General features: G+C 41.6%; 1 protein-coding gene across 1 annotated transcript in view; it reads left to right on the forward strand.

Annotated features, from left to right (window-relative positions):
* The first annotated feature begins 15,574 nt into the window (after window positions 1-15,574).
* The window catches only part of NUDT14 (nudix hydrolase 14), a 58,809-nt gene continuing 51,313 nt past the window's right edge, over window positions 15,575-23,070 (forward strand). Inside the window, exon 1 of the mRNA XM_040068729.2 lies at window positions 15,575-15,755. Within this exon, the coding sequence (XP_039924663.1) occupies window positions 15,675-15,755 (81 nt within the window). The 5' untranslated portion in view covers window positions 15,575-15,674. The remainder of the gene's footprint in view (window positions 15,756-23,070) is intronic.

Raw genomic sequence — 23,070 nt, forward strand, 5'->3', positions numbered from 1 at the left:
GAGAATCTTCATTTCAATTCTTTGCATATTTTGGCACGAGCTGTGTCTCCGCCCTCAGCAGGCTCCAGGCCCTGGGGGGCATGTGCATCCCTTCTGCTCCTGCAGCCCAGGGTCTGGGTGTCAGACACCCCCAGAGCAACACGGGGCTGGTTTCTGATGACAAACCCTAACACTACATCTGTGAGCTCTGACAGCTCCAACACAAGAATTAAAAAAGACCCTGAGCAGTCCAGGGGTCTGCATGGAAGGGTCCTGCTGTAAAATGCTCCCTCGGAGCTGTCAGGCTCAAGCACGCGCTTGGAAGGAGATTTATATTTTGTTGACTACAATGGTAATAAGCCACAAACACAGATTCAAAGAGTAAGAGTGAACCAAACCCATGTTCCCTTTGAGTCAGATAACATCTCTACCTCTTACACGCCTATCTATTGATGTGTTCCTGGATAAAATGTGTAATTTTAATTAACTAAAAGCACCTGCCTTTCATATTGGACTTATTTGGTGCTAAAAACAAAGAAAATCACACAGCAAAAATGCCATGCTGGCTGAGTGCATTTTTCTTGTGTGCTGGGGAATTGATGTGTGCACTGCTTGCCTCTCAATCAATACACATTAGTGTGTAATTGGTGACTATAAAAATATCCCCCCTCAAGGTGTTCAGTGTCAATTAGCATCACTTTGCTAATTCTCTTGCCAAACAGGTACAAGCATTTATATGTTAAGCTTCTCTGATGCAGGCTCCATAGGTAAATTTCTTTCTATTAGTGAAGCAGCTACAGGGAATGTAATTATCCCTAAAATTAGGAAGGAAAAGAAGAAAACCTAGAGGCAAATGTGCCAATACAGAACTAAAGTTATTAGATTCTTTACTGCAATTGTTTAATACTCTTCTAGTATGAAATATTTCTATTTATTATTTCAACTATTACATCAAAACCATGTCCATTTAACACATATATTTGTAAGTATGGATGGAGGTATATATATTATATTTATCTATGTAGACTTCAAGAGTGCTGTGTTTTTGTTGGACCTCAGAACTATTTGGTCAGCTCAGATCCCTTGATCATAATAAAGAAGAATTTTAGGTCAAGAATTTATATTTACAGTGAACCAAATATCTGAGCAAATGAGTGTTTCATTAGAGCTAACTTTTAATCTCCATCCAGGCCCAAGTTTCAAACACTCCTTCCTGGATATCCTCTCTCTGCCCAAGGGTTTTGCCATTTCACTCTCTCTTTCAACACCACCCTGTTGTTTGGCTAGCGAGACACGTTGTTTCTCTATCTTGACCAAGGCTTTTGCCAAGTTCTGTTGCTTCCACTTCTGTAGCATATTTAGAATTCCTCCGGCCCTCTCTATCTCAAAATTCTTGGCCCTGTACAACAGTTTTATTTTGGCTGCTAGAAGCCCAAACTAACCTCACCAGATTTTGGCTGGCAACACAGATCTTTTTAACCACGTCTGTTTTTCCCTGGGCACATCCTTGTTTACTGAGTCTGCTGGTGGTGGAACCTGTACAGTAAAACTCAGCACACAAAGATACCGAGGAAAATCCACGCTGAATCTTTAAAACAAATAGAAGTGCCACAAAACAGAGCTGAGGACATGGCTTAGCCTAAGTCTCAAATTTTCTTTGTTGGGGTTTTTATTTTTGAGGATAGGTATGCATTTCTACTGACTACAGCTTCTTTTTAATGTTTCCAAAACGTAAGCATACAATGCAGAGTTTTCATTTTTTCTGCCCAGTTTGCACACAGGTGAATGCCCACAAGCAACTCTCTCTGGATAAGGGCAAACATGATGCAGAGACTCTGTGATTCTCTCACTACATCTGACTGAATTGACATTATTACGGCTAATAATGTCTGTTAATGTATTAGTGGATTGCTGCTTAATGTATGCTGGTAGATAAATGAAGATGTTGTTATTGGTGGTGGCAGTGGTAAAAATATAACAGTACAAACAAAGTCTTCTGCTGCTAATCCTTTTTTCTTTATTACCTTTCCCAAGTGGAAATCAGCCTTGATTCTGGTAGCAAACTTTTAAGCAAAGCTCAGATAACATTTATCCCAGGTCATTTTTACCACTACTATCTTCCTTCTCTGGTAGGTTAGATAGAGCACCACCTTCAACAGTTTTCCTACATACAAGGTGCACAAGGTTGCCTTCGTTGAAGGATTGCTTCAGCGGTTTACTAAAAGACAGAGGTTTTTTGTTTTTTTTTTTTTTTTTTTAATTTGTTTTTAGACCTTTTTATAAAAACCCTTTTCACTGCACTTGGAAAATGTGACTGTACAATGGGAAAGGGCAGGCCCTCCTTTTTTTTTTCTTGTCTGAACACAATGGCAGGATAAGGGAGGCACCGCTCATTACAAGGAATACACTTTAATCAAGTTGCCCAGCACCAAGTGTTTGTCTTCCACCACTTTAGATGCCAATGTTTGTTTTCTCTGGGAGAAGAAACAGACAACATTTTTAATTTTAATAAAAACCTTTCAGAATGAAGCAAACAGATGACCTAATTTGGAGGGTCTACATCTTTGCTTGAGTTGCAAATACAGGCAAAGATTGACTGGCAGGCTCCCGTACAGCATTGCTGGAGGAGATTTAACACTTTCCTGCTCAGTTTGTTGGCTGGGAAGTGTGAGATGGATTGCCATGCTGTTTGATTCCACTTTCCCTGCTCCAGCAACAGTGTCCTTACTATCACATATTGCTTTGCTTGAGTGGGAACTGCAAAATATGCTGCTTTGACTAAAGCTCCAGTTGGAAAGGTGGAAATCTGATTTTATTAAACACATGTCGACACCTGTTAAAATTACTTATGCAGTTAAAGTCAAGACTTCATCTTCAGTTTCGTAAGTCTCATTCTCTGCTATGAATCCATTGTTTCCAGGTTTAAGGATATCACAGCAATTCTTCTGATGTGTTTCTTTAACCTACTGTACTGGGTGTCTAAGTAGACAAAGACAAGAAATCATAAGAAGGAGCCATCTTTCACCTAAATAATTCATTTCAAGCCTCCACGTTTGTGAAGAAAAACACAACATCATTAAAGAATCCTAGTGCAGGGAAATTGAAATGTTTATTTATTGTGAATCCTCATGGCCAGTTCCCAGGATTTGGAACTTGAGTGCTACATTTTTTATGCTGTTGGCTGACAGCAGATAACTTTTGAGGGCTTCAAGCATCTTGTCTCATCTGGATGTATCATCCAGAAACAGGAAAAACTTATTTTCTGTGACCAGGTAGAAATAACTGGAGCCTGAAGACTCCTGTTCTATTCTAGGATTCATTTCCCTCAAAGCCAGATCCCCCACCATTTTCTCCCAGCAGCACGGAACTCCCAAATTCAAGGGACGGAAAGATAAAAGGAAGGGTGAAGGTGCAGAAACACAAAACCTAAGTCCTCTTTCACCTACATCACCTTGAATACCAAGGGAGCAGCCCTGCTGACACTGAGCTGCAGGCACAAAAGGTGCCAGCCCTGCAGTTGGTCCTCCTGAGGGTCCCTGCTGGGAACACAGGAGGGACACCAGGTAAGAGGAGACAGGAGGTGGTGGAGGACTGGAACCAATGCTTTTTATGCCATGAAATTCTCCCTAGACAAATCCCTTCTTGCCTTGCCCACAGTCTGGTGTAATCTATGAACTTGAAATGAAACTTGGTGTAATCTATCAACTTGTCTATAAATTACCAAAAAATACCAAACTAATTATTAGCCATGAGGTGACCTCTTTGAACTTCTGTTCTCCTGGTGAGTGATGCCTGCTGTTGGAAATATACTTCTTAATTTTCATTTAAATTTGCATGACTGCAGCTTCTTACTGCAAATTCTGGCCATTGCTATGCCACAAAGCATCTCCCTGAAGGGTGAATTGGGCAAAACCAAGGCACATCATGATACTGGGTTTTTGTTTATTCAATTTTGTGAACAGATTCTGGGACCTGCTCTTCTGCCTGCCTGCACTAGAGCATACAGCAGGCATTACTAACAGCAAAGAGCTGCTCTGGAGCCCCAGGGTACGGTACAACACAGCAAATGTACAAAAATAAATGGTCTGTTGTATGGATCTTGCAGCAATATCTGTCTGAACAATGAACACCTTGAGGGGCGCATTGACTGATAACAAGCATGGGAGTCAATCCTTGTCCCAGATCCATCCATTAATCGATCAGTCCTAATTTTCGTAAAATCATTGTTTATTCTACTGGTCCACTAATTGCTACTATTAAAGCAAATGGTACCATGTATGGTCTTGCAGAGCATCAACAACCTCAAGCTGCCCAGCACTTAGGTGTGTAGCAAGGTGATGCATGCAAACACCTCCACCCAGAGGATGGGCACTTCTTTGATTACTGCTCTGCTTTACCTTTGCCATCGCTTAGGGCAGTTGCCCCCATGGGCACTATCCACAGACACCAGCTGCCTTCCTGTTTTAGCCAGCAGCTGCTATTCATTTGGCAGAGCTCTCACTCCTGAGCAGGTTGTTACAGTTTATGGGCATTTTCCTGTGTTGGAAGGGCCAGGAATGAGGATGATTTCATGTGCTTTCGGCCCATATCACCTCTGTGTCACATGGAATATGCAGCTGTCTGAAATCACACCCCCTGTTCGCTGTTGACATAGGGGAATCACTTGGATTCCAGGGTACAAGATGTGATTTGCTAAGTACTTTTTTCCCCAGACACTGTAAACCACCTTGGGACTTATTTTATCATTTATTTTATTATTACCAGGAGGATGTTGGATTACTATTTTCTCTACCAAAACCAGCAACACTGTCAACAGAGAATTTGTCCCATAATCTGGATGGGAGCCGGACATGCAGGACTCCTGCATGAACAATGGATTGTTCTGAAGAATAATCTGTTGAAATCCTGCTATATCTCACCCACAGAGAGGTGTCAGAGATCCCAGGCTGGGGCTAAGGAATAACTGCTGGCACCCAAGAGAGATTCCTGAAGACTTCACTACACACAAAGCAGCCGCTAGTGTAATCAACTCCAGCGTAAGGGTTTCATATAGATCAAAACAGTTCAAAACAAACATCTCACCATTCATCAGTTATGCTCTTTTATCTCTTTTTTTTTTTTTTTTTTCCTTGTTGTGAGAAAATGGCCAGAAAACAAGTGGAGAAATATAAATTTATTGCCCATAGACTGGAAATCTCTTTTTTTTTTTTTTCCGGTCAGCTCCATTCCTGAGTCAGCTATCTGTGTACACTGCTAAAGGAAGTAATGGAAGTTGTCTATACAAAAGAAAGGCAGCACAAATCAACAGGAGAGAAAATTGGGTTTATCTTGAGCCACTGGCAAAAACAAAGCCATCAACCATTTGAAACAAGACAGGGCTCACTGCAGAATTTCAGAGTCCCTGTATTGTATTGATGATATCTAAGTTGTGCGACTGCTTTGCAGCTCTTTTGCCTTGAATCCAAATAGTGTCAGCCTTCAGATTGCTTCTCAGCCTATGTGTCTGCCTGCAGACACTACTGCATTGATTTCCATCTGGTGCATGTTTTAAAACTTTTCCTCACAACCTTAAGGATTAACTGCCCTTTTTTTTTTTTTTTCTTTTACAGAATCTCAGATTGTGAAGTATGCTGAGGAAAACAATCACAGCAAAGAGGCACCAAATCTCCTGCGAACTCTCCCCTGATCAGTGGGCACACAAAGATCTACCAGCAGCTGTTAATGTCGCGTTATGGATGATTAGCAGGACTTCCTGTATCTAATGAACATGGCTCTTTCAGTGAGGAGACACAGTACAACGCTGTCCCAGGAACATAAAAACGATGTAACATTCAGTCAGGAATGCATTTACTACATGGCCTGGAATGGTGAATTGATCTCATGCTTCTGTAACAAAGATCTCATCTGTAGTCCCCATGCACTGCTGGCATTGGCACGGCTTCAGAGCGAGCCCAACAATCCTGCTCCCAAAAGGAACTGATTAGGAGGGATGTTCTAGGAGCTATTTGATACAGGCAGCACAATCCAGAACGCCATTTATAGAGCAAAAATAAAATAATACAGAAAACTTTAAGTATTTTTATGTCTAAGTATGCCAACAGCATCTTCTAACTGACTGAAAATAAGCGTTAAACAAACCCCCCTATAACCATGGTGTTCCTGGATTTGAAGCAGGTAGAGTGGATGGACAGATGTTTTGAGCATGGCACATAAGAGAAAAAGTTTCAGTTTGGTTTTTGCTGCTTTCCTCTTGATTTTAACTGTAAATATAAAGGTAGGGCCATTTAAAATCCCTCTGCTCCTATCTCTACATCTCGTTTCACACATCAGGGATAAAAGATATCCAGGGATATGTGAAATAAAATGTAAAGTTGTGAGATGACCTAGATGGTGAAGGGAACAAGGATGATGAAAATAACACAGGCAGCTTGTAAGAAAGGCATTCAGAATCTTTGGCCAAATATCCAGCTTGTGGCAACAGTGCAAGCAAGGGGGTGAAAATGGATTTAGCAAGGGGGTGAAAATGGACTTGGAGTTTTGCTTCATCAATACTATAAAATAAACTCAAGTTAAAACGGGTGTTGCCCAGCCCAATTGTCAAACATCACTGCTGCAATACAAAGACAAATGTTTATTGGCTTAACTTTGAAACTGCAGTAAATGCTCTTCTATTCAATTAGATAAACAAATACAGGACAGAGTATATAATAGGGTCCTTTCAAGTAAATTATGCTTTCTAAGTCACGTGTAAAAGAAAAATGACTTTCATGTTTATATTTCTGTAAAATAAAAAACCATCAAGGCTCTCCTTCTTCGATATTCTAAATATATTAAAAAAAAAAAAAAGAATGATTAAATCATGTCCACTTTATGACAAAGTCAGCAAAGCAAAGAAGCATAGCCTGGCTGACAATCCAGCTTTTCTTCTCACCATTACAAGAGAAGGAGAAAAAAAATTCTTTATTCTGTTCTCATTTACAGTAGCCCAAATCCCCAGGAACTGCACTGACTTCAGTATGTTATTTTGGATTTACAGCACACTCAAAGAGATTAGAATTCAGTCACACATGAATGAAGAACAGAACATCCACATTAATTCTAAACATATTTTCCTTTCTTGTGTACACAGAGCAGCAACGCTGTTTTTAGCAATGACAGATTATGTGCTGTTGGTTTACCTGCTTGCCTAGAGGTATTTATACAGGTACCAGGGAGATGCCTTGGTGAAGGAAGCACTTTGCTATTCGCTCCAGAAAATGTATCCCCATTTTTGTCCAGAGAGAAGTGCCTCCTCTGCAGCATCAGGGCATCAGGCAAGGGGCTAAAACATGCTCACAGCATTATGCATCCAGTGATGAAAACCACCTGTTCGTGAGCCTGTTCTCTTGTCTCTGCCAAAGACTGGCTCTAAGTCCTGACAATTTCTCATGCAGATATATTAGCAAACATGGACTGCATATCTTTAAAATATGAGCAGAAACCTGTAGTAGTTGTTGGAGAGCACTGTGGTTAAAACAATATATAACTCCTGATCTTGATGGAGGAGGGCATTTTCTTCCTACAGGTTGCTTAGTTATGAGAATCTCAAATCTAGTCCCAGCAAAAAGGCAAGGCAGTGAATAGATCCCCACCAGTTTAAAAGCAATGATAACCCCTGCACAGCACAAGCCAACTCCATACCCTAACATCCCATGCCTTGTCCCTCGTGTTCAGCTGAGTGCTGGCTCCTCACACACGAGCAGGGAGCCAAACAAACAGAGCCCTTCCTTTGGTCTTGACACCTGTCAACATTAAACACATCCACCTCTCCTGCTCCACTTTCTAGTGAAGTGGCTGCAGGCAAGGAAGAGGCATTAAGAGAGGCAGCATAGCAAAAGCAAAATGAAATAGGCTGCTCCAGAAGATCGACAGAGATTAGGGCTGGATAACCCTGGGCTCAGTTTTACTGTGAGCATACTAATGCCCACATCTCCAATTGAAATGCTCTGGAAACCACTGTAGCCTCCAAGAACACAGTGAAAAATAATTGCAGCAAGATAGATCACAAAATAGGAAAGAGGAGGAAGGGTTGATTTTTGTGGTGGTTTGTTGTTGTTGTTGCTTTGTTGTTGTTGTTGTTGTTTTGTTGTTGTTGGTGGTGGTGGTGGTGTTTTTTTGTTTTGTTGTGTTTTTTTTGTTTAGTTTTTTTTTTTTTTTTCCCCTGTACAGTAACTAAAGAATCGAAAAGTATGCAGAACATTAATTAAAAAAAAAAAAAAAAAAAAAAAAAAAAAAGTCAAGGTTTCAAAATCAGGCACTTCACTTTTCTAAGTTAGGAAAGTCAGTGCCAACAGTTTTGAGAGTCCAGTATAAAATGCCTATGATTTTGTTTTTCAGGACTTTGATTTTTACAGAGATCCAATCTCTTCCAGATCCAATCTTTTAAAGACCCAAATTCTAATTTTCCAGCTAGCCCTCAACAACTAATCAGCTTAACTACCTGCAGGTTACTTGCTAAATCACTCAGTCCAACCCAATTTTTCCTGACTTCAAGACTGATAATGAAATCCTGTTGCTCTTTATCTCCAGCCCACGTCCCATGTTGCCACAGCACTCCCAGAATCACTGTCTGTGCAGTCCTTCAACTACATGTTTTTTGAAGAAAAGTTACAATTTCTTCAACAAAGTTGTGGGGTGCTTACTCCATCCTTCCTCTGAGCTCTCCTCCAACTCACTTCCAACCACAAGAATCTTACTAGAGCATTTAGGCTGTTTTGTTCTGCCATTCGATACTGATGAACCCAATAAGGTTCTTAAGCACTGGCACAATAGAAATAAACAGGAAAATAACATAATATGCCAAATGAAGAGGAGGCAGGAAAATGGCCAGCTGTGTCTTTCTACCTTTCTATCACATAAAACATATATTTTTATATTTAAATACGTCAAAATAGAAACCATGTACCTGCTCCCTACATCTGGTGGAAAAAAACCCTCTCTGACTGTATTTTTATTTTGGAATGTCTCAACTTACCAAACAGAAATATTTCATCCAGAAAAGTATTCAATTAAATTCCTTTGAAAAACAGGCAAGCTTCCACTGGAGTTATGCCAGCGCCAGCTTCTGAGCAGCCCAGCTGGTAGTCTCCTGAGGACTAGGGCTTCCAACTCCCACAGTTTCAACAAATCTTGCTAGACAAATTGCCTGAAGATTTACGGACCCTTGGACTTATGATGCCCCCATTCCAGGGCAGAGTACCAGGCACAGCGTTGTGGCAGTGTTGTGGTGACTGGGGAGCTCAGAGCTACCAGGGCCATGGCTACAGCCATGGCCAGCACTCCAGTATCCAACAACTCCGGCTCCAGACCTTTTTTACAGGCAATTTCAAACTGTTGGAACATCAAGGTTCCCTAAGAAATCAAAATACTTTCCTCCTTCCAGCTCTATTGCATACATATGTGGCAAACAAAAGAAGATTCTTCATGATCTTTTGCTCTCCTTCAGCTGTTCCTTATTACTGTACATTCATCTTGTTTGGTTTTTTGTGCAAATTATTTTGCTGCTTTTTTCTACGCCATTTTTCTACCTGCATTTGAACAGCTCCCAACATAATGAGATCCAGATATTAGTTGTACATGGTTCTGTAATACAAACAACATGGTGTTATCATTTTCTTTTTTCCCCTCCTTAGAGACAAGTTTATTGAAAAATCAAAGCCTTCCCTCTAATCATTTTCATTCTGTTAGCTGTAGGCAACATTTGTTGGAGAGTAATTAAAATAATATAAAAGTATCTAATTTTTTTACCATGCATATTGTTTCTTATTTTTTCACAGACTGTGTGTTTGTTCTTCCCCTAGCTGAAAAGCTAAAAATGAGAATTTACTTCCCATGTTCTCACCTCCCCTCCTCTACTTTATACCATATTGCAACTTGTCATATTATATTGTGAATAACTTGGAAACTATTTGACATATTAGTTACACATTTATGTTGCAGAGCTTTCTTCCTTCACTATTTTTAGAGAGACCAATTTTACATGTCATGATATCCGTATCTATATTTATACTGAATATGTTTAATTTTTTTTCTTACCATATTTAGTTCAAGGCTTTTACTGATGATAGGAAGAAAAAAAGAGCTATTTATCAGAGCTTCATTTCACAAAGCAGATGGATGAATTTCAGCTCTTCTGTGAAATCACACTATTCTAAACAGACACAGGTGAGTTTCCTACTACAGCCATGAGACAGCTCTTGACTTTGCAAAGTAAAGGCCAAGATGGTTGATCTCATTAAAAGAGATACACTTCTCCTGAAAACAAGGTGGAGCTAATCAAAACATCTAAGGGAGACAAACTGACATATTCCTCTAACTCACAGTGGTGCACATCAGCAATACCACACACCATGCCTGTCTTGATCATGCTGTCAATCCTTACAAACCAAATTCATGAATAATTGCTCTGAATTCTTCAGACTGAGGCTATTCATGGATTAAAGCATCCCCGAACCAATTGATGGTGAATAAAATTGTTGGAACATGATGTTATGTATTGCAGTGTGGACCTCTAATTTTATATTTTGTAATTGAAATGCAAATAATTTATTAAAAAAAAAAAAAAAAAGTAATCTCTCAGAAAAGTTACTACTCAAATCAAAACAAATTTCTCTAGGGCTCTATTTACAATGCCAAAAGAATTGCATAAGCACGATTCCTGACTTTCATGAATGTAACCAGGGTGGTTATGCCCCAGAACTAAAAAATAATTAAAAGTTAGATATTGGCAGCTTCAGGCTTGCTTTTCCCCAGGAGCCTAAGGGGTAAGCTTTAGAAGGCAAACTTCACAACAGCCACTTCATTACAGAAAGAACATGCATCTGATCCCCAGAAAGGCACTCAAAACTAACGTCTCTGTGGTGATGCAAGGGTGGCCCACATGAAGAGGGTATGATTTCATGCCGTCAACCATAAGGATTCCCAACATGAGTTTACAAAATAGACTTAATTTGGGACACTTTCATCCATCTTTCTCACTAAGCCTGTACAACAAAGGTGCGCAACTCCCTAATACCCCTATGCGACCTTAACAAAAACTGCACGTGGCACCGGGATCTGAGGCAGAGGAGAAAGTTCTGGAAGCAGTTGCAAGGCAGAAGACAACGGCTTTGATGGCAACCCAGCTGGATGGAGCAGATGTGGGCACACAGGTGGATCCAGTGCCTCTTGGCTTCAGCAGCCTCTGCTGGCATTCTTCTGCCCAGAGCTGGGGATTCAGGTTATCTGTCACCACAACAGCAAAGCCTTTCTACCAAACATGTGGCATCACCTCAGCTTAACAGCTCACAAACCATTAAGTTTGCCATCATTTACATTGCCGTCATTTACATTGCCATCATTTACATTTCCATCACTTACATTTCCTGCCTTTTTTCCCTGCAACCATGAGGGTTAGAAATAGTATTTAAAAATGAAATTTGAGAACTGCACGTCAGCATGCCTCTAGTTTGTTGAGGCTTTTATACTTGTAGTACCTTAGTAACTACTGTACTCACAAGTATCAAAAGTAATGATACTCTGCAATATATTAAAGAGTCCTCTGGAAATGAAAGGCTCAGGACCTGATTATATTTTGCTCATGAGCCATGGCATGTCAAAGAACAAAGTCAGCCTGGCAGGGACTGACAGAGACTAAAAATACATGCACAAAAATCACTATGGAAAATGTGCTGCCCAACTCTGCATCAGTGAACCCAACAGCTCAGGCTCCTTGCTAAGCTCCAGAGGGAAGAGGGACTATTGCAAAGGACTTTCTTGGGTGTCCACTTAGTGTAAGCCTGGGCCGAGGTGAGAGGCTGTGCTTGGCTCCGGAGCCACGGCTAGCAGAAGAGCTTGCGACGGAAGCATTCCCGTTGGTGTCCCGGTTGTGTCCCGGTTGTGTCCCGAAGCAAACAGCAATAAAACAAACTGCTAATGAGGATGCAACCTGACCCTCTGCAGAGTGCATGCCCAAGGACCGCGGAGCTGTGAGGGGAAGGGAAGGACTGTGTCGGCAGAAACTCCAAGTTCAAGGGGATTTTTTAGAAGGGCAACCAAAAAAAAAAAAAAAAGTTTGGGTACTTTGCTGGTAATAAAAGTTACTCACGAAGTAACACAGAGCAAACAGTGCTTTGAAGGAAAGAGAAGTCTGCTAAACAAAGAACTTCACTCTGCGGAAAGAATTCCTTTTTAACACTAATGTTAACATTTCATTTTTTGTAAGAAATCCCAGTGAATCTTCCCTTAAGACTCTTCACATGACACTTCTCTTTTTTCCTTCTCTGCCTGCTGATGTACGCTCCTTTCTAGGAAAGCAATGAATTTTTATTCACACTTTTTGCTTTTCTTAATTAGATTGTTTATCACACTGTTACACAAACCATTCTCAGAGCTATTACGGCCTAGGGACAAACTTCTATATTTTACTATTTTACAGCAGGGCACCAGCAGCTCCAGGAGACTGAAGAACCCATGAGCAAACCACCCATGACAGCATTCACAACTTGTATCTGTTTTTATTTTTTTTAATAACAAGAAAACAATCCAGAAGCCACTGCAAAGGGAGAAAAAGGAATGTATTTCATGCAGTGAAAGGACACCTGTCATTCTGACACATTCTTGGTTTTCTGGAAGTCAAGTTAACAGTCAAACAAGGAAGATGGGATGGCATTGGTTTGTGGAAGGACATTAGAGGTAGCTATTTCAATTAGAAGTGCAATGATAAACCTGGATAGTGCCCTGCAAAGAAACTGTGATAGCCAAGGGTAATCCAAGATGCAAGAAGCTTGGGAACTGATGAACTAGGGACAGGATCATAGAAATGTAAATGATACTGGAATACTGCTAATCAAACCCAAAAGATTCTGCAAGCAGTTAAACATGGGCTTAAACTTAAGTATTGGAAATACCTCATTGAGGGTAATAGGCATGAACACAGTTCTTTAACACTTTGGAATTATGGATGTGTGTTTTCCCAAGTTTCTAGATACATACCACTGTTAGTATTTCTGCTTTAAAAAGGAGCAAACACACAGGGATGTCAAGGAACACACAACAGAGTAGCTGGGGCAGTTTACTGAGCAAACAGGCCATATCCTTTGGAACCCAGGTGGGAACAGAGCTCTCCTGACCCCTGAGCTGAGGGGCAGCATCTCTGCATTGTGTCATTTCCCAATTCTTGCTGTGAACTCAGTGCAGTTAGAGCCAGGTTGGTGTCACTGTGCCAATTAGCCACAAAAGCAGTGTGAGGGAATAGGAAAGCAGGAGTGTGTCTCACCTATACAAAAGTAAGTTGTTCTGCTTTGTTATTGTCCCTTTGAATAAATGGTAACTGAGAGAAATTTCCTTCTTGGGATTGTTCCTGGACTAGCAAATGCAAAGTCACTTGAGGCAGAGGGTATCTAAGCCTTAATAAAGAACTGCAATGAATTTCAGGTCCAGGTGCTGAATGATAGTCCCACTATACAGAACATATTTTTCCTATTTATTTTCTTGCGCAGATTTCACCTGTAAAACAGGAACACTAAGGCAGCCCCTCAACCTCAGCCTGTTAAACCCTCAGTTCAGCTGGCATACTCACAAAGATTTTCCAACAAAGGAATCGACAGCTTTCCATTGCAATTACAGCAGCAGAGCATCCCAAAATGCATTTTCTTGTGACACTGTGCTCAACTGTTCCAGGTACATTAACGAGATCAGGTCTGTGACACATCACAACCCCAAAAGCTTCCCACCTAAGCCTAGAAACGGAATAAGCAATCCATCACACATTGTGACATGTTCCCCAAAACACACACACTCTCAAAACGTGAAAATGGTGTCAGAATGTTTATTGAAGAGGGCAATCTGACTGGCTGAACCGACCTGGGTAGCCGCTAACTTTTAACATAAGCAAACAGAGATACTGTAAACCTGCTGTGCATGGAAACTATGTTTATACTTAAATTGGACTTGGAAGACTGAAATAACTTACTAGAAAAATATAGCTTAAGTTCCCAGGAGCTCTGAATGACCTTGAGATCATTCTGAAAAAAACAGAAATATGTAGACATATACAGTGATGCAAACAGAGTTACACAAATATTTTCGAAGTCAGCTAATAAAATACATTTCCTTGCCTATTTTTTATGATAGCTTTGCAAACATACTTTTAAAACCACACTTTTCAGCCCCACCAAGCATTTTTTTTGCCACTTGCGTTATCAGAACTGATGGTAAGCATTCTGCAATATAAGTGCTGCCTCGTTTACTTCTTAGTGAGTTTTGTAATTGCTGGATCTGTTCCTTTTAGATAGACTGCTGAAATTCTTACTACCACATGACAAGATAATAAACTTTCTTACTGATGCAGAGGAATACAAAAAAAGATACAAGAAACTTCAGATTTTTCTCAGTCCAGCCAGTATATTGACAAAATATTTTGATTTATATGGCACCTAAATTTCTGTACACAGGTACATCTGAATGGAAAGTGACACAAATCAGAGAGATAACCACCTTAAAAAATTGTGTGCTCTGTTGCTCATGAACCTAGAAAATGATTACTGGGAGTATTAAAGCACCCAGAGTAATGTAACCTAATGTTGCATACCTGTGATCAAACTTCTACAAAAACAAGGAAATTCCTGATTATAATAGTGTTTTGCTTAAAAAATAATGACATAAAGGGAGAGGAGATAACTATTTCATAACTTCAAAACAGCCAGAGGAGTCTAACTGAGCTGCATTTATTCTTCTGCCGTGGGCTGGGTGCATGGCCAGTACTGGAAGCTGACCGTGGAAAGGAACGTTGGAGACGCACCGAGCCATGGATTGCAGATTATCCATGAATCTGTATTTGTACCTGCATTTTCCACACCACCCATACGATTTCCATTTAGCATGAAAGCACCACGCATGCAGGCAGGCAGAAGTGCTTCTCACAGCAAGGTGCTCATCCTGCAAAGCCTGATGATGTCCAGGAATGGGATAACCCGGGAGCACGTAGATCGTGTCAAGGCTTTGGAGGAAGGGGTTTCAGTTCAGTGCCGGCATACCCCATGAATTTTGGCGTAAAGTGTAGGAATAACTGACTCTCTGAGAACAGCCGCCAAGCTCCTGAGAACACAGGATCGCAAATAGGTGTTTGTGGAGAATAATTCTGCTCCATAGGGGAGGTTGTAGTGAGGTGGGTGGGGGCCGGTCTCTTCTTCGGAGCCTGCGGCGAGAAGAAAAGAATAAATGTCTTAACCTAAGAGAGGGGAGATGCAGAATAGAGAGTAGAAACATTTTTTCACTGTTCTAATGGTCAGACATTGCAACAGGCTGCCAAGGGAGACGGCGGAGTCACCAGCTCAGGAGGTATCTGTATCTGGCACTGGGCGATGTGGTTTAGCGGTTTAAGGGTTACAGGGGCAGTGATAGCTGGACGCTTGACCCGGATGATCTTAGAAGGTCTCTTCCAACCTTGGTGATTCTGTGAATAAAGGCGGCGAGGCTCCTGGGTCCCTGTTTCGGGGGTGAAACGCAGCATTCCCTGATTCCGGCTCCCTCTGAGGACAGAGGCCGCAGAGCGCCGCAGCCGCGTCCCGGCAGCTCCGGTGCCGCTCCCGGCCCGTCCGCCGGCGGCTGCGCGCGCCTCTCCCCTTCCTCCTCCTCCTCCTCCTCCTGCCGCGACCGCTGCCCCCCCGCCGGCAGGCATGGAGGCCATTGAGGAGCTGGCGGTCCAGCCCTGCACCTCCTCCCTCTACCTGCGGCCTTTCCGCCTCTCTTACCGGCAGGTGAGTGGCGCCGCCGGCCCGCCCGCCCGCCGTGCCCCGTCCTTGCGGGGCCCGTCAGCCCCGCCTGCGCCATTTTGGAGCAGACGCCGGTGCCACCCCATGGAGCCGGTGCCACCCCATGGAGCCGGTGCCACCCCATGGAGCCGGTGCCACCTCATGGAGCCGGTGCCAGCTCATGGCGCAGCCCGCCCCCCTCGGCCCGCAGCAGCCCGGGACGGCCGCGCTGCCCCCGGCGCCCCCTCGGCCCGCCCTGAGGTGGGGCTCGAGCAGGGCAGCGCAGGTGGCCGGACGCACCGTGGGGTCGCTGCCCTGGGGTGCCACCGATTCCTGCGTCCCCGTGGGTGTCCCCTGTGCCTGCCGCCCACGCGGGGCTGGGGCTGTCACTTTCACCCCGTGCTGGTGTTCGGGTTCATCTCTCGGTTTGGGCCTTGCTTTGGTATGGATTGTTCACATCTCGAGCCCTTTGCTGGCCAGAACTCGGCAGGCCATCACTTTCGTTCACGAGTGTTTAGGGGTGTGGGGCATCTCTCTGATGAGGACAGACTGCAGGAGGTGGCCTGTTCACTCTAGGGAGGGGGAGACTGAAAGAAAATCTCATTAAGGCACGTAAATATCTCAAAGGTGGGTGCCAGCAGGATGATGCAGGACTCTCTTCAGTGATGCCCAGTGACACAACGAGGAGCAGTGGCCATAAACTAAAACACAAGTTTCACTTCAACATAAGGAAGAACTTTACATTGAGGAGCAGGCTGCCCGGGGAGGTCATGGAGTTTCCTTCTTTCCTTCTTTCCACCTGGACTCATTCCTGTGTTACCTGCTCCAGGTGACCCTGCCATAAGGGGGGACTTGGTCTGGGCGACCTCCAGAGGTCCCTTCCCACCCTGACTATTCTGTGATTCTGTGAATAGCCTCAATGCCTGCAGGTGGGAAGCAGGGAAGGAAATCCTATCCCTTATCATGTTTATATCAACGTGAGTCGCCTTTCACAGGATCACTGAGAACTGGTACCTCCAACAGCGGCAGGAATGCGAGCTTTGGAAGGAAAGTCACTTCTTCTCACAGTGCAAAGCGTTGCACGTTCCTTGGATGCTTTCCTTGGGCCTGGTTTGCTGGTCCAGGGTGAGCTTTTACCCAGGCAGAGTGGTGAAAGGTGGAAGGAAAAGGGGGAGGGAGAGTTTGGACAGCCCTAGAAATGAATGGTGGAAGACGCATCTCATTTCTTCTTCGCTTTGCTCCTAAACACATCAGTTGGAAAGACAGAACAGGAATGTATTGAGTCCAACAGTGAGATAAAGTACAGAAAGCGAATACCAAGCATTCAAACAGGTTTCATCAAAGCAGATGAGCTGATTTTTAACATTTAAAAAAATACACTTTATACATGATTTTTCTAAAGAAAGCTCTCTTCTCATTGGTTGGGATAAATAAACCATTTTGATTCATGAACTGCTGAGAGCTCTGCACTGAATTATGTCTTTTTAGGTATTAGAAGTAAACCTGAAAAACATTCTTTCACATTCTGAATTTTTGCTGGCTTAGCTTACAAGTGATGGGTCTTACTACTACTTAATTTAATTTTCATTTCTGAGTCATGCTCTATTTACATGAAAAACGGGATTTAATTAAAATGTTTGAAACAGTATTGCAAAATTACATTTAATTGAATAGATGTGCTTTAGATGTGATGAGTATTCTAAAGAAGAAATAAGGATGTGTTTGGTCATGTGCTGTGAATTGACAGAGACCAGCGTTTCCATTAAGTGAAGCAGACTTGCCCTTCTTGCTACTTCCTCTCCTTGCACAAGTGTCTGTGCAGCAACTGAGTGAGCTGGACCAGGGTCAAACCTAATCTAGCCAGAAAAAGAAGTCAATTTTAAGCTAAACAAGATCAGTGATTCAGTTCATTATGTTGGCAGAGGGGAGGTGGTAATGTGGTAGTTGGGGGTGAGCATTTTGGGCCTGGTGAGGGCAGAGATTGTTTCTCTTGGCTGCAGCACTGTCTTAAAATGAACTTGAAAATGTAGTTCCTATGACATCTGTGGAGAGGCTGGCTGGGGTGCAGTCTGCTGAGAGCATGAGCTCAATGTGAGCACAACTCTCTGTACCTGACCTGAGAAACAGGCCTACGTTTATTGAAACACATTTTGCATTTTAAAACTGACTTACTAACCAGAGGAAATATTTTTTCACACGTTTAACTAATTGTTTCAAAAGCAATTAGGTTTCCTGAATGCCCCATTAAACAGTCAAGTGTCTAAAGTCCAAGAGAGTTAGATGCCTGTTCCACTTAAGAATTTTTGAAAATTCCACCACTCCTCTGAAACTGACAATTGTTTCCAAAATCTAGCCCTTGATCTTAGCACTTTTTGCTGAGTAGGTCTTCCCTTGTCCAACTATTTTAATTCACTTGCTGGAAAAAGAAAAGAAACTTTTCTTCTTCCCAGTTCCTAATTGCTGTATATTACAGTAACTTTAATTTCCCCCTTCCCCTGAATTCCCTGCACTTGCTTGCTGAACTTGACCCAAATCCAATAAAAAAATCTTTCTGGAGAACAGAATAATCAAATGGGGAAAACTTGAATAATGGCATTTGTTGCACTGTGAAAACTGAAACTAGTTTGGATACTTAAATTATGCAATATGTGGCATTATACTGTAATTGGAAGGCTTGGGGTGATCTTATAGGTGCATGTTTTGAAGCTATGGCATATCTCCTATAATTCACTGTAGTCCAAAGAAGATTCATTGATGCATTTTTTGGTGTTTATACAATATGAATGAAGGATAATTGGGGCCTTGATGACTGATAATTTGAAATCTATTTTCAAAGAGGTATATTCCTAAAATAGGCATTGATGTTTAACATATATCTTCTGTCCAAGGACATATAGAGAGTGAGAGGTTTTTTTATTAATTTGTTTTCTTTCACAACTACTGCTTTTCTGTAGGAAATGGAAAGAATTTTTACATACAGTGTAGGATTTTGAGATTATTTTTAGGCATTCATGAATGCTGAAGTCACAGCATTAATTTCTAGACATTTCATATCAAAATTATGCTACTTGTGTGGAGATAATTTGAATCCTACTACTATATCTATTACAGCAAGGTCTTAAGCATAAATTTTATTATTTTAAAGATAAATTCAGATAGGTGATTTACATTTCAATGTACCCTGCTAGTCTGATTTTATCCATTCAACCTGCACCCCACTGAGTTGTAAACCATTGTTGTTCAAGCAGCTTTACAGACCACTCAAAATCCGTAAGACATCATAAGAGGATCCATTTGGGGGCTGAAATCTAAACAAAATGCTGAGTAAAGTAACTCAGTTGGTCAGAGTATGGTGCTAATAACACCAAGATCAGTCCCTGTGCCATTCACTCAAAAGCTGGATCATGGGTCCCTTCCAACTCAGAATATTCTGTGATTCTGTAAATACTTATGTAAACCCACACAGGTTACACATCTGAAGGAGGCTGGGGTCACACATGATGAAGAGTGGAGCCACAGACTCAGATCATTCTCTACCTGCTCTTAGAGGCTTTTTACACATTTACACTTGCAGGCCCAAGGATTGCATTAATGTTTTGGCCAGCTGAGTATTTTCCTTGGACGTACAGATGCTCAGACTGGGAGCTGTGGACAAACACAAGAACGGGGTAGTGTGGATGTAGAATCCAGTCAGGCAATTACTCTAATGTTAGAGAGAACTGCAGCAGTGTCCTTGTAGGTGTGTGCTTGAGTCCCAAGTTTCCCTGTGCTATAAGGGCTTGAGTCATCCTTCAGACTGTATTTGGTTACATATAGAAATACTCTTGCAAAAGACCGTGAGAAAAATGTCAGTTTCTGGCTCTTTCACTGAAGTGAGGATTGTAAGAAATCATGGCAGTTCCTGAAGTTACAGCAATTTATGCCCATGGTGGATTCTGTTCTTCACATAGAGGGTCACGAGAGCTTTTCATATGAAGTGTTTCATCATCCTCTCCTTCTGCCCATCTGTATTTTAAATGAAAGCAATGAGCTCTGAATTTTTCCTGTAGAGCATAAAAGTAGATGTATACCCTTCTGAAAGACTTCCAGGTTTCCAGCCTTGCAGATTGAGGCACCCTGCAGCTTCATGTTGGAGAATAACTTGGCTTGCTGCACAAATCATTGTACCTGTCACTCACTTAAATGATTCGTTCTGTCTTTGTGTAGTGTAAAGGTAGAAATGGAAGTACAGCCAAGGAGTTGTGGAATTCAGCAAGCTGCAGTCAGATTTTGGTGAGGGTCAATATGGAGGAGTAAAGTATAGATTAAGATTGATTATATTCTTCAAAATAGGTGTCTAACAGACCCTCAAAGGGGACGTCAGCTTCTGTTTGGGATTTTCAACTGTCAGCTCTGCTCCAGGACAGGCACTTAGTCAAATCAACCATGTTTGAAGTGAGGTAGCCTGGGGTTGAGAGATGGACAAGATAGCTCACTTAGTTTGAGGAGTATTCTCTTCATTTTGTTAGCTGGAACCCTCTGTTCCTATATATTTTGGTTCTGTTTGGTACCAAGAGAAGAAAATTAATTTTTCTCACATAGAGGATGGCATCTGTCTAGCTTTAATGTGCACTTGCCCCCAAACTGCAAATTGATTTGTTATCTAAATTGGCTTTTTTTAAACATACATCACCTCCTGAAGAATTGGCTTCTTTACCAGGAACTCCATGGTAAATCTCTTTTCACTTTTTCCTATTGAAGTTTTTCTGCTTTTCATAAATAATTTATTCAAGAGACCAGAGGGATGGCTAATGAGAGATTAACTCAATGCCCAAGGGCTAGGGCATTTCCCTGGGATGTGGTAGAGTCAGGCTGCAAGATCTCACTTCAATTAATATTGCTTCCCACATCACAGGAGAGTGTGCTCACTGCTGGGAAACACATTTGTGTGTAAATCTTCAGTTCTCTTTTGTGTATGCTAGCCAGGCACTAGCCTATATATAAGGGAAAAAAACTCAAAAAACTCAAAACTAAAATCTAAAAAAAAAAAAAAAAAAAAAAAAAAAAAAAAAAAAAAAAAAAAAAGGCAACCAAAACCAGAGTTTAAGAACTCTGCTGAACCTCCAAGTCATAAGTCATGAAGTCCAGTCAGAGTAGCAACAGTTAAGGAGAGTCCTCAAGATTTTGAGCATCATTAAGTATCCAAATGGGATTTGTATACAACGAAGTCTTCTTAATCAGCACCTGAGCAGGGAGGGATTTCAGAGGTTCTGGGTGTTGGATTTGGACCCTTACACAGGGTTTTCACAGAGCTATGGTGGATCTTGCTGTAGCAACTTAAGAAGTTACTGCGTGCAAGTTTTTCCCTGTGCTAATGGTTCTTACCCCTGGGAATCAGCAGAAGGTGGCTTTGCTCCAGCTCTTGCTCTGTTGTTCCAATTCAAACCCACTGCCATCAGCCCTTTAAGCCAAATCACTGAGCTTTACAGAGAACTAAATGAATTGCCTTTGCATATTCTTTTTGGTGACCTCTGTGTGCTAGGGACAGCACCCTTCAAAGGGGGAGGCAGAGCATCCATCAGCTGGGGGGAAGCATCTAGCTGGGGGAATAATACCTTGAGCTGTTACAGAAACTTTTGTCCAGAGCTCACATATCAAAGCCTTTGTGGATCTCGCCCAGACTCCTATACCTTTGTTTTTGAAAGTTGTTCTGGCAGGGGAGCTCTAGCCACTGTTTCCTTGCATTATATAAACATATATGTGCTTTCTGCCCAGAAACTTTTAGAAGTTTGCCACCAGACTAGAACCAACTGTCAGTAATTTTCCTAGCGTGTTTGTATGTGAGTGAGTTTGTGTTTTGAATCTGTGGAATGGTTAATGGGCATCTGTTTCAATGATGCGGGTGGGATAAACACCAAAAACTCCATGCATGTCGACTGAACCATGCAGTCAGTAATGGTAAATTGGAACTATTCGCTCTTTTCTGAGCTTCACATTCCTTCCACACTTCAGAGTAGGTCAATGCCTTAGCATCACATTTCCTTTATTGATTTAATACTTAGAATAATTTATTTTAAAGTTAAACATGAAAAATGCTCCCTTCAAGTTCATTTTAATGCATGATGTTTTTCATTCACTGTTAAGGGAACTGAATTATTATATCTTTGAGTTTCGCAGTCATTCTAAAGCAATTTTCAAGGGTGCTGTAGATTTTAACACCTCATGAACTTTGTAATCGGTAGAAAATTCTTCTTTGTGAACAGGGTGCAGTTCATCAGTGAATAAAGAATTTCTTCTGATCTGAGTTTGCTACTCCTTTCTTTTGTGACCATGACCACTGTGTCTTACAATTTTAACTGTCTTAGAGATGTCGTCAAGATTAAAATGTGTGTACATGGAGAAAGAAGTGAGCCCTGTATCATTAATGCCATGAAAACTTTGAAGATGAAAAAGCAAAGCAGGGCAGTGTAACAATAATATTAAGAATCTTACTTTGCATTTAGGAATTTTTGTATATGGTAATAGCAACATGAATGTGCCCAGCTGCCTGAAATATTCTCTGGAACTTCCGTCTGCTTTTTTATAAACATAAAACATTCTTTTCTGTTTTGACAGTTAAAAATTATGCTGTTGAGGGAGTAAACAGATTTTTAAGTTACCTGTTCAAACAAGTAAGTCGTCTGTTGAATCTTCAAAAGGTTCCAGTAGTAGAAAATATGCTACCATATATTTGTAACACATATATTTGCAGTTCATTTTTTTAAAGCAGTAGTGCAGTGAAAGGAGATGCCATTTTTTCCCTGCGGAGTTTGTCTCATTTTCTTCAGCTTGTCAAGTCTGTTATGTCAGTGTTGAGTATTAATCCTAAATGGAAACGTACTGCTTCCAGCTCAGGGAGTCCCTGAGCTGCAAATCGCAGGAGCCTGAGAGTGTTTTAACACTATATTCTTCCTTGGGCATCTTGGCTTCTGTCAGGGGTAGATCCTGGATGAGACTGATTTTTCATCTGACTGCTGCTATGTTAACAGTGAATGCACTTGAGGTGCAGTGTAATTCTTTCATGGGTGAAAGAAAAGAAAGAAAAGTTTTTGCAAAGAGAGCATTAGGGAGTTAAGTGCTGCGGGAACATAATTTCCTTTGAGAGAAGTGGTGTTCTCTGCAATTAGAACACAGATTTAAGAAAAGGAACTAAGGAATCTGGGCATATCTGCTTCTGGCTCTGCCATATGCTTTGAATTCAACTCTGAAAATTTATACAAGTTATTTTTGTGTAAGACATTTATGAATTACTGGAGGGGGAAATGAGAAGCATTAGTTAATAAGAGCAGTAGTTGAAAAGAAC

The sequence above is a fragment of the Hirundo rustica genome, chromosome 6, assembly GCF_015227805.2.
Source record: "Hirundo rustica isolate bHirRus1 chromosome 6, bHirRus1.pri.v3, whole genome shotgun sequence".
Classification (NCBI taxonomy): Eukaryota; Metazoa; Chordata; class Aves; order Passeriformes; family Hirundinidae; genus Hirundo; species Hirundo rustica.